At 39.0% G+C, this 19,058-nt stretch overlaps 1 protein-coding gene across 1 annotated transcript; it reads left to right on the top strand.

Annotated features, from left to right (window-relative positions):
• Window positions 1-7,242: 7,242 nt before the first annotated feature.
• Window positions 7,243-18,946, top strand: sepsecs (Sep (O-phosphoserine) tRNA:Sec (selenocysteine) tRNA synthase). The gene is made up of 12 exons (XM_034164643.1): window positions 7,243-7,377; window positions 9,322-9,437; window positions 9,516-9,670; window positions 9,858-9,976; window positions 10,068-10,226; window positions 11,387-11,540; window positions 12,081-12,183; window positions 12,452-12,581; window positions 12,862-12,953; window positions 15,902-15,995; window positions 17,260-17,350; window positions 18,330-18,946. The coding sequence occupies exons 2-12, from the start codon at window positions 9,324-9,326 to the stop codon at window positions 18,583-18,585; spliced, it is 1,467 nt and encodes a 488-aa protein (XP_034020534.1). The 5' UTR covers window positions 7,243-7,377; window positions 9,322-9,323; the 3' UTR covers window positions 18,586-18,946.
• The last annotated feature ends 112 nt before the right edge of the window (window positions 18,947-19,058 follow it).

Here is a 19,058-nt window from a genome sequence, read left to right as displayed (position 1 = left end):
CACCCTGGCTGCTCCCATAAGGCGGCAGCGCCCTCTGGTGCCTGGAGCCCGCACTCCAGGCAGGGCGCCCTCTTGTGGTGGTGGGCCAGCAGTACCTCCTCTTCTGGCGGCCCACACAACATGCGTCCTGGCATGGTAAATATGTGTACCGAATTTCGTGAGGCTACGACGAAATAAGCCCAATGCGGAGGGGTTTTTGAAAATTTGTAGGGGGCGCTATTTCGCGATTTTTCTGCAACCATGTGCGACGCCCCCAAAATATCGAATTTCGGATCCGGCCAGACGACTTTGGAAAGTTTGGTGAGTTTTTGAGCATGGGAAGAGGCCGAAATTTCGATTTCAAGAGTGGCAATAATAATAATAATAATAAATAATAATAATAATAATAATAAACAGCGCAATTACAATAGGGTCCTCGTAGGACGTTGCCTACTCAGGCCCTAATAATAATAATAATAATAATAATAATAATAATAATAATAATAATAATAATAAACAGCGCAATTACAATAGGGTCCTCGTAGGACGTTGCCTACTCGGGCCCTAATAATAATAATAATAATAATAATAAACAGTGCAATTACAATAGGGTCCTCGTAGGACATTGCCTACTCGGGCCCTAATAATAATTTTAAAAAAAATAATAATAATAATAAACAGCGCAATTACAATAGGGTCCTCGTAGGACGTTGCCTACTCGGGCCCTAATAATAATAATAATAATAATAATAAACAGCGCAATTACAATAGGGTCCTCGTAGGACGTTGCCTACTCGGGCCCTAATAATAAACAGTGCAATTACAATAGGGTCCTCGTAGGACGTTGCCTACTCGGGCCCTAATAATAATAATAATAATAAACAGCGCAATTACAATAGGGTCCTCGTAGGATGTTGCCTACTCGGGCCCTAATAATAATAATAATAAACAGTGCAATTACAATAGGGTCCTCGTAGGACGTTGCCTACTCGGGCCCTAATAATAATAATAATAAAAATAATAATAATAATAATAATAAACAGCGCAATTACAATAGGGTCCTCGTAGGACGTTGCCTACTCGGGCCCTAAATATTATGAAATAATAATGGCATTTTAAAAACAATAAAATTCAACTCCATTATAACCAGGAATAAAATTTTAAAGAAAGAAAAAGATCATGAAAAGTATAAAGTAGATTAAATATAATTGTGTAAATATTGCATAATACTTAAGATCTGCAGCCAACTAATACTTAAGATCTATTTTAAAATGTTGTATTATCTCATTTGTTGCTAAGTTTTTTTCCCATTCCCTTCTGATTGTGCACTTTTTATGTATTTATTTAGAATGACATACTAATTTTGTGTTTTGTATTATCTTAATGAATGCAACTGCACAGTATTAACACAATAGGAACTAGAATTGCACTCGGAAGAAAACAATCTCTATAAAGAGTAACCAGTCCTCTTTAGGTGAATCTTCAAACCCCAAATTCCAATCCTCAGTCCTTTCTAGTGAGTAAAAATAAATGGTAAATGGACTGCATTTATATAGCGCCTTTCCATCTGCATCAGATGCTCAAAGCGCTTTACAATTATGCCTCACATTCACCCCGATGTCAGGGTGCTGCCATACAAGGCGTTCACTACACACCGGGAGCAATAGGGGATTAAAGACCTTGCCCACATGGATACATTTCCACCACATTCAGATCATTATCTGGATAAGGTCCAAAGTACACCTGTGGATGGAATCACAATTGCTCACCGCTGACTGTTGATCTTTAATGTGAACCTGATCTTTGATCCTGTTCACTGACCTTTGATGCAATTTGCAAAACTTTGATGTTGATTGATAAAGTTAAAAATCCTAATGTCTGATATTTTATCCTAATCACTCAGCTGGGATCCTGCTCTGTCACACATTATTCTGGCCTGTAATCTATGATCATGTTCTTGACTTTTGATTCTCATCTTTGATCTCCAAACCTGACCTTTGATCTGATCACTGATATTTGATCCCCTTTACTCAACTTTGATCCACCTCCCTCACATAAATCATGATCTAATCTGTGATTGTGTTCTTGAATTTGATTCTAATCTCTGAGCCTGCAATTTGATCTTGATCACAGAGCTTTGATGCTAATCACATAACCTTGATGCCAGTCACTGACCTCAAATCTTAATCACAGATATTTGATCATATCACTAAACATTGATCCTGGTTATGACTTTTTATCCTGATCTGGATCTTTATTGATTGTTGAGCTTTAGACTGATCCTCATCTTTGATCCTGTTAACTAACTTTTCATGCTAAAAACAGAACTTTGATGCTGATTACTGAACATAACTCCTGATCACCATTATTTGATCACTCAACTTTGATCATGATCACAAGTCTTTGATCCTGTCTCTGGTTTTTGATCCTGACTTTTCATCTTGTTAATTTACTTTTAATCCTAATCACCACTCTTTGAACTGCTCTTTCATCCTGACTGCAGGCTGTTTTAGTTTTTTTGCATAATCTTGCAAACAAAGAAATAAATCTAGAAACGTGTGACAACGTAACGCCCTCGGTGTGCATGATTAATGCCAATACTGCAATATTAGCAGTACTACTAATATTTTTTATAGATGTACTTAAATGAAAATCTTGTCACAGTTGGAGATTCACAACAAATGTAGTATACCATATTTGGAAAGACCTGATCTAAAGCAGGAGTCTTCCGGGTCAGCAAACTGTAAAATTCAGAGGAAATCATGCGCACTGATTCACCGTGTTCTGTGTAAAGACATAAATCAAGCTTCTTTTTCGATATCTGAGTCAGCCCTGGCAAGATCTGTTGGGATTTTCCTTCGTCTTGGCTCAACGTTTTACGACAGGGCGACTCACGTTCTGATTCAATTGCCAGCAGTTAATAAAGTCCACATGGTCATGAGGCCAAGGTCAGTAGCACTGAGGGCGGCTGGTTCAGCAAGTCGACTTTGCTCCCTGACTTCATTTGGCTGTTACAGGGCGTGATTGCATTTGACTCAGCGAAAAACATCGAAGTCAAGTGGCCTGAGTCCAAATCCTGCACAGACGTTCAGTGTGGAGTGTGTTTGACACTGCAGAATGAACACATGGGTTCAGAATATCTCAGACGAAGACGAGTCATCGCCAGAACTGCTCTGTTTAGTATTTTTGGGGGGGAATTTTTTCAGGAGTCCTGGCCCTTGGTGGACTGAGACTAAGATGACTCACAAGAGGGTCTGTGTTGATCTGAACTGTGTGATTCAGAACAGATTTGTCTGAGATAGGCTGAGACAAAATGTTCATTATAAGTGGAAATTACTATGTGTGGCCAAAACAAACCGACTCACTTTTTAAAAATGACTATAATGTTTAAATTTTGTCCAAATACAGCCCCAGAACATTAAAGAGTCATATTTTGGAAGAAAAAAAAATACATATATGCCATCTGTGTGCTTGAGATTTCATGTTGGGCATTGTTAAAGCTCTACAATTTTGAGATATTCTCAATATTTAGCCTTGACACATCTTGTTTTCAAACGTCCATGACTTATGTCACATGAGTCAATATTTCATTTCCTGTTTGTTCTGGGACACGTCCACTTAGTCGATCTGAGCGTCGTGCGACATGTCTGCACAATCTATGGTCTGCACACTTTACGCCGATATGCCGCCTATCAAAACCTATCATAACTGGGCCAAAAGAAAACCATCTCTAAGGAGGTATACACCGTAATAGCTGTAAATTTTTAATCTGTGTAGTTTCCAAAAATAGGCCGAGGTGGTAGCTTGGTTCTGTTGTTACTGTGGAGTTAATCATCAGAATAATCATCACTATGATTGTTACTCATTCTTTTAATGAATAAAACTCAGTCAGAGCCTAATTAGCAATGATTGGTTTTAATGATTGGAACATTATTGGTTTTAAAATGGTTCAGCAAGCTAAGTTTTGAACCAGCTATGCTAACTAGCCATTAGCTATCTTGACAATGCATTAAATTACCTTACATTGTATAAAAACTTTGCTAACTAGCTTGCTGAGTTGCTCATTTATAATAATGTCATTATCTGAAAGGAAAATTATATGCTAACTAATTAAACTCGTTGGCTTCAAAGGCCATTGTTTTAACAGTTACTGTGGGAAGTTAAGATTGCTAACTAGCTAACTCATACGAAAACTTGTCTTACAGCTGACTACGCATTAAATTGGTCTGTTTAAACTGTTTACAGTTGTCGGAAGTTTATAGTTGCAGAATTTTACACAAATGTATTTTAGTTAGCTTATAAGAAAACCATGTTGGACACCGTTTACTTCCTTACAGTCAATTGTATCAAAATTCAACTCAATGTAAAATAACTGTCTGGAATACTGAAGCCTAGATTTTGGGAAAATAAAATAGCTGTTGACCAGCTTTTTTGAACAAAAACTAAATAAATAAACAAGGATTTTTTGTTATGGTGTGATTTGTAACATGACTGAACGCATTCCAATAAAAAGGGCGCACTGCTTTAATTTCTTTATGCCATGTTAGTTCAGTGTTACCATTAGTTACAATAACATAATGACAGCACAGAATCCAAATAAATACATTTTAAAAAGTCCTTCCTATTGCATCATGTTTATATCGACATTTTCTTTCCTGATATTCCTGACCCTTAACTGTCCGTGTTTCATCCAAGGAGTGTTTGTCCTAATCTCAGTGGGATGAGGTCAAATTATGAGCATCACACCGCAGAATGACTACGTATAAGTACTTGGTAACCACAATAAACAAATACATTCAAAGCGTAATGGAAATTTGAATCCTGTCAGGCATCGTAATCATCTTTTTAAGATCAACTGTTTGCTATGTGGGAGGTTACAGGTGCGGCTGCTGGAAATGAGTCATCATCAGTGTGAAAAGTGCTAAAGTCAACTTTATTAATTTTATTTCAAAGGAAAGAACTGGATTAATACATTATGGAATTTTGTTTGTCCAATTGTGTATGAGCGAGTTGTGAGAATAATCAACTTGTTGCTTGAAACATAATCTGCAAACAAACAGACGAAAATAAAAAAAAAAAGACTTGAAATTGTCAAAAGAGATTGAAGCCATTGGCTTTCAGAAGTGGGTTCCCCCCTTTTATGTGAATGTTTATTCTTTATAACAACAAATAACAGAGGTTTCCTGTTTTGGATCGCACCACTTTCTGGTCTAGACACCCCTTGAATCATTGCGTGATTCATTAATAAAGCAGATCCTGCAGTCACCGCTTATTTTATGTGGGGGTCAGCAAGTTAGAGTTGCCAAACAGTCATTCTCAACGTTTGTCCTTATGGGACACCACGACTTTGTCTTTATGAAAACCACAAGTTCATGTCTGTCATCAGCTGTCAAGAACTCCTGATAGAAACTACACCAGCGTCTCCAAAGAATTATGTCAAGGTGTAAATTCACTTTGTAGGAAGTAGTCATTGTACTTTCTTTTTCACGTGGGTTACCTCATGGGTTAGACTTTCCTCTTGATGGGTATCCTTTCTGAATTATGTCAACAGAGTTTCCTCGTCAGCACCCAGAGGTGCAGGAAGCCACGCCGGTTCTGCCCAACAACCAAACACACCCACTGTAGGCTACAGATGGGAGTACAGTCATTCATTGACACTGCACAGGAGTGGGCGGTGGAAGGCGGGCGTAGTTCTTAAGTCTCAGACTACTTTTACTCTGCTGACTGTCAGTGCTGAGACACATGGATCTGGGGTGAAGACCAAAGCAGATGTGGATAATGAAGCTCACACCTCAACAGGTAGGCCTGTAGTCATGATACAATCATATAATCTTCGCTTTCAATGTCTCGATCTACAATTGCACCTCGTCTGATTTGAGATTTTGTAACATTTCATAGGATTTTCTCTGTATGTCTCAGGTGTCTACTAACATCTGTTGAGAATATAAGATCTGTTAAGAATAAACAAGAATGTAATTTTGGAATTTTTCACCCTAGCATTCCCGGATGAAGACAAGAACATGGAAATAATCTGTATTTGAAATGGGTCCAGGAAGGAAGGCAAGATGTTGGCAAAGCTGATGAGTTGAAAGTCCTGCTATGCCATCAAATTGCCATCTTTCTCTCCCTCTTGCGGCAAATCCTCAGAGCGCCAACAACTCTTTTTTAACCCCAAGTTGCCCATGGACATCCTTTTAACTTTGAATCTTTTTAATGTTTTGTTGATAAGACAGGATATGTTGGTACGCCCTATTTCTATATTAAGTATAATCGCCCTTGATACTGTTCAAAGTATTTCACGTCAGTCCTACTATGATAGGATGGTGCTCTTACGACAAACATTTTGTAGTGATCGGCCAACTTTGGTCAATGGTATTCATGGCTGCAATCTTCAAAATTACAATTTTGATCAATAAATGCAACATTAAGCATTATTTACCCAAGTGTGTGTGTGTGTGTGTGTATGTTTTGTGTATATGTGTTACTTCTCATGCTTTATTTCCTTGACACTGGCAAAGGATAAAGTTCTGTTTTAAACCCCTATACAGAAATGTAATGTCTCTTGTGCACCTGATAGTGTCTAGTGACCAATAGGTATTTCATTGTACATACTAGGTAGTATTATACACCAGATAGTCAAGTGTGCAAAGGTTACCTAGAGCAAACTTCATTAGCAGCAGCACATACTAGTGGATTAGTACACGCTAAATACTATTCAGTGCATACTGGTTGGTCCAGTATGCACCAACCTTTCACAAAGTCAGGTGTGCTCAGCCAATCAAGAGCGAGGAATTGCCAAACTTGACTAATCAGCTGTGGTTGCTCCACCAAGTCCACATGGAAAACATGCAGGGCAGGTGATTTCCAGAAGGTCGGTGACCCCTGCGCCACATATTATTGCACACCAGATACCAGAATGGAAGATACTGATGCAACAAATTTTGATTATATTCATGAGATTGTTCACCAGATCCTCTCTGTGGAGTGAATTCTATCGAGTGCACAACTTGATCAGATGTAATAGAGCTGCACATGAATATCTCCTCTGATAATAATGCTGTCATAATAAATAACTTGATAATTGGATGTAAATTCAAAGTCACATTATCATGAATGCACCAGCTGTGCTTCCAGTGTCCTAAATAGATAAAGTCCAAAAAGTACAAAAATATTTCTTTTGTGGTCTCTTTTAAAAACTTGGGCTATTTACAATAAAATTCAATTGTCTGTTTCACAGAGCAGTAAATGGACACGTGATGAGCTGGACTGGTCACATGATTAGATGACGTAGGCGGTGGGTGGAGCGTGCTCCTGTCAGAGGTTTGCTTGTGTTTTTTTTTTTTTTGTTTTTTTTGGTCATTTTTCCGTCGTTGCGACAAACCTCTGGAAGACAGGAAGGTACGAAGATGTGATGCTGCCTGAGTAGTGATGCAGACTTTTTGGTTGTTCGACCTGTTTTTATTTTTATTTTTCTCCTTCATTTCAAATCGTTAGCTTAGCTTATTTTAGCAACCTCGCGAGCAGTCTCGTGACTGAAACAACTTGCCCGATTGAATTTCGTGAATATTCAACGACATATTTCCCCCCGCTTTCTTTCTGCACTAAATATTAAACGTGTCATTCCAAAAGATGTCACAATTTACGCGCTCAAAAAAAGTTGTTTTTCAGTTCTGACAGACGGTACCCCACTGCGCATGCGCAGAAGCACCTATAAGCTTATTTCTGACAAAAACGTGATCTGAAATGTCAATTGTAAGTACTTAAAAAAAAAAAAAGTTAAACTTTATGGAGTAATTTCCACAACCGATCTTATGATGTTTGAACCTATTAATTTTTTTATTACAATTTTGGTGCTCTCATGTTAACAAGTCACATATGATCTCGATTTGTGACATTTTTTCTGTCTAATTACCTTTACACAACAGTATTATTATTATTGTTATTGTTATTATTGTGCCCGCCAAGGACATAGTCAGAAAATCATCAGAGTTTATTTATTTATTTGTCTGTCTGACTGACTGACTGGCTGTTAGCAGGATTACGTCAAAACTACTGCATCGATTTTGACGATATTTTCACTACAGATACATATTAAATTTTGGAGCTGATCCGTATCCGGGTTCTGGATCAAGTTTCACTTTTGTATAGGCTTTGAAGGATTACTGTTCGCAGGATTTCATCAAAACTACTTCACAGTTTCTCACCAAATTTGCACCACAGATCGATATTAGGCCATGGAAGACTCCACTAAATTTTGGAGGTGATCAGGATTGTGGATCAAGATTCCACTTTATATAGGCTTTGGAGGATTACTTCAAAACTAATTCCCGGATTTTCAACAAATTTGCACCACAGATAGATGTTGGGGGCATGGAAGACTCCACTGAATTTTGGAAGTGATCTGGATCTGGATCCAGATTCTGTATCAAGATTTCAATTTATGTAAGCTTTGGAGGATTACATCAGAACTACTTCACAGAGAGAACATTTGCACCACAAATAGATATTTTGCACCACAGATAAATATTAGGGCATGGAACACTCCACTGAATTTTGAAGGTGATCCTGATCCAGATCAGCGGACGTCAGAAATCTCTGATTGCTCTTGTTATTATAATGTGTTATCCTTGGTGTTATTTATACTTGTTATTATGCAGTTATGAATTTTACCAAATAAATCTATGCCATACCAGTTGGAAATGTATTCACTGTTGTAAGGTTTGCATCTTGAAAGGTGTCAAGTTAAGGGATGTCTTTGTTTTTTAGAAATTTGGGACAGCATTTGACATGAACATGTTCGCTGTAATGAAAGACCAACTGCTGCAAGATTTAACCAGTTCTTATTGTATCTGATTTATAGTAAGCATTGTAGCAGTAGACCAAGCAGCTCCTCCCACAATTCCCTATCTTCGGGGATCATGTGGCGTTCCCAAAGCAGCTGGGAAATATAATCCTTCCAGCGTATCCTGGATCTTCTTCCAGTGTGTCCTGGGCCTCCTTCCAGTTGCATGTGTCAGGAAGACCTCTCTTGAGAGGTGACCAGGGGCCATCTTCACCAGATTCCCGAACCACCTCAGCTGGCTCCTTTTTCGACGCAAAGGAGCAGCAGCTCTACACTGGGTCCCTCCCAGATAGTCGAGCTTCTCATCTTGTCCAGGAGTGTAAGCCCAGATATCTGACGGAGGAATCTCATTTGCACCGCTTGTGGCCATGATCTTATTCTTTCAAACATTACCCAAAGTTCATAACGACAGGTTATATAGATTAACTTGAGGAGGTCAACAAATGCCTTTCTTATTTGATTTGACCTTGAATGCTAGCATGCAACTGTGTATTTGACAGAGATGAACAGTGAGAACTTCATCCTGAGTGAGAAGATTGTTTCACCTTCCTACATTCGACAGGGAGGCCAGGCACGGCGCGGCCATGAGCAACTCATCAGACACTTGCTAGACCAGGTAAATCTGTTCACAGGCTTCAGGTTGACTCCAGGCTTCCGCCATCACTGCGTACATCCTTGTGTGTGTGTGTTCCAGGGTAAGTGTCCAGATGAAGGCTGGAGTGAGAGCACCATTGAGCTCTTCCTCAGTGAGCTGGCATTGATGGACAGCAACAATTTCCTCGGCAACTGCGGTGTCGGGGAGAGAGAAGGCCGCGTGGCATCCAGTCTTGTGGCAAGACGACATTACAGGTTCAAGGCACATTTTGATTTCTGATTAAATTGAAATTTCTTCTTATAATGCTGTTTTTTAAAGTGCAAATTGATACAAATTAAAAAAAAACTTTGTTCATGAGCAACAAAATCTTATCTTGGCTTTGCAAAGTTTCGACACTTGTGGTTTAACGAGTGCCGTGTGACATTCAGCTGTGTTCTGTAGGTTGATTCATGGCATCGGTCGTTCAGGCGACATCGCTGCTGTTCAACCCAAAGCTGCAGGATCCAGCCTCCTCAACAAGCTGACCAACTCTGTTGTGTTGGACATCCTAAAGCTTGCAGGTGTGGAAATTACAGTCACTGTATGTGCCTTGATTTACGAGAAAGTCCAGCTGTAGGTGTTTCCAGACAATAAGACGTTGTGTTTTAACAGGTGTGCGGAGTGTGGCTAGCTGTTTCGTAGTTCCTATGGCAACAGGAATGAGCTTGACTCTCTGCTTCCTGACCCTCCGTCATCGACGGCCGAAAGCTTGCTATATCATTTGGCCTCGCATTGACCAGAAGTCCTGTTTCAAAGCCATGATCACAGCAGGTGATGGCACCGCTTTTTTTTTTCACCGTCATTGTCATATTAAAACATTGCTAGCAATCAACCCATATGTGCTTTACTGACCTTTTTGACACTTTTGACACTACGTAATTTGGGGTGAAATCCTGTGCTGGCTAATTAGTTTCATAACGAATCGACGAGGTGGTCGTCGTTAGAGTTCAAAGATCCGCCGTACACTCAAAATAGCAACAATTCTGGAAACAGACTTTGTGATCATCAATTACGTTTATAGTGCAACATCATCTTAAGGGATATGGCCAGATGGATGTTTCATTTCTTTATTTAATTTTTCAAACAAATTTATATCAACCCTGCAAGTTCTGTTCAGTTTGTTTGCCGTTGATGTGGCACATGCCTATTGTGTTGTTTTGTTTTTAAAATTAAATCGTTATGACCGTATTTTCCAGACTACTAATTCACACTCGACTATAAGTCACATTTATTTTTGAAACATATTTCACAGGAATTCAAGAAAAAGCATTTTGTAACAATCTGGATAGACTCGTCAGTCGCGCCAGAAGAAAGTTGTCAAAAGAACAGAAGATAAATATCTTAAGTGTTGGGTTTCTTCTTTCTATTGTACTGAAAACAAACCACTGTGTTTTTTTTTTTTTTTACATACAATTCGCAAGACTTACAAAACTAGTAAAGAAAAAAAAAAGCTATATTCTGGAAAATATAATTTACAATCAGTAACATTGAACACAGTGTTGCAAACAATAAAAACCCCAAATTGGGCAAAATAAATAACAGATGCAGCATAAAATTTGTTGTACTCTAGCAACTCCAGCAAGCCAGCGACAGTGCAAGTGACACTTATTTTCCAAATCAACTAACCTACAGCAGTTGCTTTTTTCCCAAATCAATGAACAAATGGGAGAATTGAAGCTTCACTATAATTTTCCAGCACAAGTACCACAAGTGGGTAAACAGTCCCGGTCAAAATTTAATCACCAACAATATTCAATATGTTGTTTATAATTATAAAATGTGACATATTAGTAACAACACTATATAATTTTAAGGGTTGGAGAAAATGGAAGTTTGAATTCATTTCGACCTCCACTGCAAGTGCCCAGTTAATATTTCTGTTTTTACTTTTCAGTATAAAAGCCCATTAACAGATGTCCTGTTTGTGTTAGGCTTTGAACCAGTGGTGGTAGAGAATGTTCTTGAGGGTGATGAGTTGCGGACAGATTTGGAAGCCATTGAGCACCAGATTAAGGAACTTGGACCAGAAAGCATCCTGTGTGTTCACTCAACAACATCCTGCTTTGCTCCAAGGGTCCCTGACAGGTAATTGTTAATTATTCATTTCTGATAGTTTTTCTTAAACTGCAAACAGAATACTTATGAAACTTGTACCGATTTGTTTTATTGTTGCTTTATTATTATTGTTATGTTTTTGTTAGATTGTTTTTTCCCCTTCATTTGTTCCAGAACATATTTGTAAGTGTTGCCATGGCCATGGTCAAAGCTTTAATTTTGTGGCCACTTGATGAGTTTTTGCATAAATTCTTACTCCTTCTGCAGGTATGGTCGCATTTAGATCAAACTTGCACAAATGTTTCTCAGGTGGTCCACCATCAAATGTCTGCACAAAGTCTTGTAAAAGGTCAATAGCCAGAATCTACAGCCATGCAAATGATTTCATTAAATTTGCTGCTTCCATTTGTCAGAATATGGTGGTTTATACGAGGGTAGGCTGAAAAGTTCTAAGGCTCCCCATGAAGGAGTAATGCATTAACTGCATTATAGTGAGCCGTAGAACTTTTCAGCCTACCCTCGTATAATATTTGACAGGTGCTGCACAAATAAACTTGCCTCACCTTGCAGGCTGGAGGAAATCGCTACAATGTGTGCCAAATACGACATTCCCCACATAGTTAACAATGCCTATGGTGTGCAGTCATCCAAGTGTATGCATCTCATCCAACAGGTTGGTATCAGGAACAAATGTTTCACTATTTCTACACTTGAGGCACTTGATTTTTATTGATATTTTTTCTTGCAGCTGTATGAGCTGCTTCAGATCACCATAACCTACATTGTAATTTTTTTTATTTCAATTTAAATTAAATACTATATTCTGTTGATATACACTCATGGTTGCAATGCCATCCTGGTTGCTGTTCGACCAAACATCTGAATCTGAGTGATGTAGTTTGCTCATGGCAGCGGCTTTACTCATTCTTCCCATCTGTCAGGGAGCTCGTACAGGAAGAATCGATGCTTTTGTTCAGAGCTTAGACAAGAACTTCATGGTTCCAGTAGGTGGTGCCATCATAGCAGGATTTGATGAGTCCTTCATACAGGAGATAAGCAAAATGTACCCAGGTAAGTACAGATGCTTCCATCCTCTTTTTAACCATTATTTCCTTTTACTTTTTGAAATTATATATAATTTTTTTTTAGTTTTATGGAAGCTCTGGAGGGGGTAGTAGATTTGCACCATCAGGTCTTGGTAGAGTGTAGCAACACTTGAAGCACATCCTGGTGGTTTAATTTCATCTCTATTAACAGAGAAAGAAAAATGACAAAAAATTGTCACTGTCCAAATACTTATGGGGCCCGGCTGAATATAGTTGACATTGACAATTTTGTCTTCTATATGTAGGACGAGCGTCAGCCTCACCTTCCCTCGATGTCCTTATTACCATTCTCACTCTGGGAACCAGCGGCTATAAGAAGCTTCTATCAGAAAGAAAGGTTCAAACACACACTTTACACTGGTCTAAATATAATCGCCGCCCTGTGTTCTGGATGGGATTGAAGCACTCTGGACTACTGTGACTGCTTTTAAAGAGAGGATCTGATGTCTCACACAGACTGAATAAATTCAATTGACTAGTTTTGGATTGGATATTCCACCTTTTGTTTTCATCAGCATTCTGACTGAGGGAGCACTTTTGCCTGAAGCGAGCGGCGTGCTTTATGGAGGGAGATCGAAGGCGCAGTGATATCAAATTGATTCAGAAGTTTGGAAAACATCCCCCAGTGGCTTCCTGTTTGAACGCCGACTTGCTCACAATGCAGCATCCTCCTCTTCTGATGGTTCTCACTGCAGTATTCTTACACCTCAACTGCTGTAAAATTTAAAGAGGCACAACAGTTTTGGTGTAAAAACTTCAAAGAGTCACAAATCTGCAAAAACAAAAAAAGCATTCAGCTGTGTCGGTTTTGACAACAATTTTCAATCCGAAATGATCTCAAGATTGCGGTGCGTAAGAATTTTAGAACACATGTGACTTACTGCCATCTAAAAATGTCACTTTGATAGGGATACCCAATACGTTGTTGGCGTAAAACTGACTCCACAATAGAAAGATACATTTCAGAATTTCCTCTGGCTTCTTGCATGACTCGACGCATCCCCATGTATCGATTTCTTTCAGCCCGCTTCATGCATAATTAATGTACTGGACCGGTTTTCCATTGTGTTTGCAGAACTGAGTGATTTCCTCACATCCAACCTCAGTCCAAAGCTTTAAATTATTTACACAGTTGATATGAACTCTGGTCTTTTTGTTTCTTCCTGCGGAGATTCTTGTACAGCCACGAGTAACCACTAGACTTTTTTTTTTTTTTTTTGGTCAGGGTTTGTCAGGACATGTGCACATTTAATATCTGCACTCATTGCCAGTTGCCACACATTAACAGGCCCATCGGGGGTGACCTCATCGTCAACATCATCATCATCCTCCATCGTTCTCAGAGAACAGGGACTGTTTAGCAGTATGTGACATAATCTAATGGGCTGTCTGTGTTTGACTCGAGACAAAGACAAAATGTTTTTCTCCTTTGTGCTTTGCAAATATGGAAAGCATGAGTCAGCAGAACACGATGTTCAAGAGAACGGCCACTTCATGTGTGATGCTCTGTTGAGGAAATCGACTGAGCAAGCAAAACCTTTTATTTGTGCCTGTATCTGCATTCTACAGCAGTGTGGACTGAGCAGTCAAACATAGTTGGGGTCATCAAACGCTCTCTGCAACATGCAATAAAGTCAAACAAAATGCAGCCATCAAAGTTAGGACAAGTTTGTTATTGGTTGGAGGTCCGTCAAACACGATCTGGCTTTAAGTGTTCTCGTGACCAGAACCATCATCATTCTGTTCCAGTTTAGCTGAGCAGTTCAGGCAACCTTTTCCACCGTATCAGTCTGATTTTTTGGAGTTTCTGATTGTCCGAGAACACCTGACTGATGTAATGCATAGTCCCACTTGCACATTTGTAAACTAGTTTGAAATAAAAGCATGAATTTGATTTTGTTGCATCTCTACATGCTAAAAATCTCAGGCACAGGTCCTCAGGTGACAGTAATACATAATCATGCATCATCAGCATATTGGTGATGATGCTGAATTTAAAACTGGAAATGGATTCACACTCAAAGTTGGTGTATGCCAGGAAAAACTCTTTTTTCCGTTAGACTACTGATCTTGACAATATGTACAACTTAATCCTCCTGTTCCACCCCTGCAGGTCCCCCTCATTACTCTTAATACGCACTTAAATCAGCATGCTATGTGATTCCCCTTCTTGAACAGAGCGCTGCTCCAACATTCTTACTGAAATAAGACTTATGTAGGCTGGATGAAGGGCGGTAAAGGGTTTTATTTGGATGTCCCGCGAGCGAGGTCACAAAGAAAAGATTTCCCAAATTGTCAAAATTGGTTTTGGTAAAACTGGATAGTATAACCAGAAGTGATGTTCAGACCTTTCAAACTCTGCTGTGTTCAAACGCAGTGGTTCTAAATTACGGCCCTGGTGTTACAATGTAGAAATTGAACAGCAAAAGGGCCAACAATGAGCTGTGAGGGACTCCACGCTGATGTCATGTTTTTTGGATTAAATTTTAAGAAGCAATTTTTTTTTAAATTGCCTCCTTTTAGATAAAGTAATCAAAAACCAACAATAAATATTGGTGCTCGTGATATGAGTTTAAGTATTATCCTCATGAATTGTTCGATCATTGATCCCTGGTTAGCATGAGAAACTGGTGGAAGGATTTGTGTTGATGATTGACGAGGTGATCTGTTGGCTGTTTGTGGACGATTCTGAAAATGATTGTGCTGGAAAAAACGGAAGGTTAGAAACGGGCTGGTGGCTACTTTATTTTAAAAATAAAAGTATTTCTCAGTGTTTTTAATAAATTATTTGACCATTCCAGATTTAAGGGTTTGAGGAAGGTCAAACATCTCCATGAGTCGGTCTTCCAAACATGGCTTTGTGCATTCTGCTGAGACGTTCAGTTTAATACACATTGTCAGCATATCTCAAGATTTCGTCCTTAAAATCTTTGGCGAAAACCATTACCATCTTCCTCCCCTATAACCTCTAATTGATCACAGCAGTGGAAATTTGTCAGAACGGTTTCCAAGTAGAGGAAAGTAAGGAAAGTGCTTGCTGATTTTTTTTTTTTAGTTTATCCTCAGGAGGCGCTCTGCTGAAGGGGCCGAGGTGAGGACAGGGACAGTGATGAACAGGCCTGGTGGTGGTAGATTTGCTTGATTCGCAGTAAAGCAAGGCTGCTGCTGCTGCTGCTAAAATAAGATTACATGAGTATGTGTGAAAGGGAATTGTACTGCTACGTATTTATAGAGCTCCCTCTGCTTCTTCTGCATGTCTCTGTTCTGCACGTGCATGAACTGAAGGAGATTTATTCCTTCCTGGCTCTGGAGCTGAAGAATCTGGCTTCAACACACGGAGAAAGATTACTCCACACCCCACACAACCCCATTTCACTGGGTAAGATCAATATACACTGGATGCATAGTAATGTTACACAAGTCTAGTTTAGTGTGAAACAAAAACCATTGTGTTTTTTCTTTTCTATTCTTGAGAATATTCCATGTCACACTTTTCTTCCCACTGTTCATATTCATTCTACTCCAGTATTATTTTTTCGTGCCACCCTATGTCCCCATTAATGAACATGAACTGCCAATAAATGATAGACAGTTGATACGAGGGTTACACCATACTCTCAGGTCAGCTGATTACATTTCATATATTTCCACATTAATAACAATGAAGGTTTTTTTTTTTGCCTTAACAGTCATTACTTGAAAATTTTATGATGGAACCTTTGGATTCAAAATGTGTGGATATTACGCTTATCATGATGATATGTAGGTAAAATGTAAAGTTTAATGGGGAGGTGGTGATCTGCAAGTTCGAGAGGCGCGACGGTGACAAAACGGTCCTCAGTTGAACAACTTGATCAAACCGCAAATATTAATAAAGTGCCTTTGAGCAGCGTCCTTAATCCCCAAGTTGGTCCTGTTGTGTAGTGAGCTGCCTTGAATGGCAGCACAGCGACATCGAATGTGAGGTGTCGCTGTGAAATACTTTAATAAAATAGGTTCTTTATGTTTATCACTTTCATTTTGAGAAAAAAAACAACATACATCACCTAAAGTTGAGTCAGAAGTTCTTAGCTGTTGTCAAGGAAATTTAAGATGCAGAAGCCATTGGAAAAGTCTTCAAATTATTATTTAGATTATTGAAATTACTCAGGCATAACTCAAAAAATGTTTTTAATTTATTACTTCCTTCAGTAATCGTCAACAAAACCCTTAGACCAGTAAATAACAACAGAATCATTTGTATGCATTTTTTTTTCTTTTAAACATTCCAGATGTTTCATCTGGAATTGTAGTGCTTTAAACCATAAATTAATTTTATTCTGAAATATGCATCAAACACAATGAAATATCCATAATAAATTGATAGAAGAGCATCTGGATGTGTAACAACATATTGTGACACAAATGTATTAATACTAAACTGAAAAGCTACACATGGTGAAGCCAAAAAAGGGTTCCATTACAATTCAAATTAATAAACAGTTTTGACAGACGTATCTGGCAAAGTAAATACATTGGTTGACAAAGTGGTCTGTAGTGATGGCTACAACAGTCTGAAAGAAGCATTTAGTTTTTTTTGTGGATTGATTTTTGGATATTCTGTGTAATCATAGTATGTTGGGTTTGTCTTCTCTGACCTTTAGCCATGTCTCTGGATGGTCTCCAGGCCAACAGCGAGAAGGCAGTGACTGAGCTAGGATCCATGCTGTTCACCCGCCAAGTGTCGGGAGCCAGGTATGAAATGTTTGAGGGCGTTAGCACCTCAAGCAAGATAATGTGGACTGGATTGGGGAGAAATCCAAAATATGTTTGTCTGCATTCTTATAAGACAATAACAATGAACAATTGGTGGAAATTAGCAATTTCGGATGTGCTGAGTAGGATGAGCGAGCGTTGCACTAGAGGGTTAGAATGTCTGTCCTGTCAGGGATGCCTCATAATTAAATTCATGATCTAGGAGATGATGTCCACAGAGTAATCATGTCTTTGGACAAACTGCTGTGATACGTCCAGTAGAATTATTAGTGTTGGGAATTCTTCATGGTCTTACCCTCTGCAGAATGAGAACCAGGCCTTGGTTCTTTTCATTGGAGAGCCCCGCCCCCCACTGATTTATTGGGTTTCCTACCTCAGTAACAACAGGCATTGATTTGGAATATTTTTGTAGGGATGGGACGGCTAGTTGGAATAGTCAACTACAACTGGCTAACGTCCTACTTGTCGAAAGCCATTTATTAAGTTCATGTAACCCTTAAAAGAGTAGCTTAGGCAATATTTGTTCAAATAAATGTCACCTTTGAATTTCACCATGAAGATTCAAAATTGGCTTCATTCCTTCACTGTCAGATTTAGTCGCCGATGCCAACAATTAATGGTACCCGACTACTTGACTAATGATTTTCATTAGTCGTCCCAACCCTGCTTTTATGCTTCATTGCCAACCAGCCATCATTATAATCATTATAATCTCTTTTATAAAGTTACCATGAGTCACTTTAATGCAGGACAACATGTTCTTCAACTGTCACGTCATCCAAGCAGCTCGCTGGTAATTGATTTCACATTCCAATGTCTCTGAGTGCTGCAGCCTCAACAAATATCAGATCTGCACTGACTGCTGACAGCATTGCACAGTTTGACGCTTTGAAACAAGCCATCCACCGAACATAATCCGATTTGAAAATCCATCTGTGTTTTTTGTGATTGTTTTCAGGGTAATACCACTGGGCAAGGAGCAGACCATAAGTGGGCACACGTTCCGTGGCTTTATGGCACACTCGGAGGCCTACCCCTGCCCGTACCTCAATGCCGCCTCCGCCGTTGGCATCACTCGAGAAGATGTGACGCTGTGTATCAAGAGGCTCGACAAGTGCCTGAAGACCCTCAAGAAAGGGGGAAATGCAGCGAAAGGTCCATCCCCGTTGCTCTCATCGTACCAGGACGACTCTGCAGAGGAGTTAATTAGCTGAAATAGGAAAATCTCAACAGATGCTCGACTCAGGACGGTAATCTAATTTTTAAACTTTTGAATGTAAATGCAGGAAAGTGTTGCTTTGACCTTAAAGAACTTGTGATTATGGTTTATATCCAGTGGAGAAGACCAGCCGTAAAAGTTAATGGATTTCTGAATGTGGAGCGTATTGCAATTTATTGTCTGACATTGTTTCAGTGGTGTTGCATGTTTGGCTATCGATGGGCAGCTCAAAAAAATTCAAACTGTAGATATCATCCGTATATGCAACAGTTCACCGTGACTAGTAGTTGGTGTTTTTGTTTAAATGTGCCCCCTGCAAATGACATAAAAAGAAAAAATAAATAAATTTCAAAGTGCTTTTTCCATGGTATTTTTATTGCTGTTGATGTTAGTATTCAAATTTATTTCTATAAATGTTCTGTGTCACTGCTACCATATACAGTACCTTAATTCCTCAGATCTTAACTT

Source organism: Thalassophryne amazonica, chromosome 23, assembly GCF_902500255.1.
Source record: "Thalassophryne amazonica chromosome 23, fThaAma1.1, whole genome shotgun sequence".
Lineage (NCBI taxonomy): Eukaryota > Metazoa > Chordata > Actinopteri > Batrachoidiformes > Batrachoididae > Thalassophryne > Thalassophryne amazonica.
Note: the sequence above shows the minus strand (reverse complement) of the source record. Positions and strands in the feature narration are given on the sequence as shown.

Excerpts from the sequence above, each read along its gene's own strand:
- sepsecs (XM_034164643.1), top strand. The coding sequence starts at position 9,324 with ATGAACAGTGAGAACTTCATCCTGAGTGAGAAGATTGTTTCACCTTCC. Across the intron at positions 12,184-12,451 it reads GTATGCATCTCATCCAACAG|GGAGCTCGTACAGGAAGAAT; the intron begins GTTGGTATCAGG and ends CCCATCTGTCAG. Across the intron at positions 15,996-17,259 it reads ACACAACCCCATTTCACTGG|CCATGTCTCTGGATGGTCTC; the intron begins GTAAGATCAATA and ends TCTGACCTTTAG.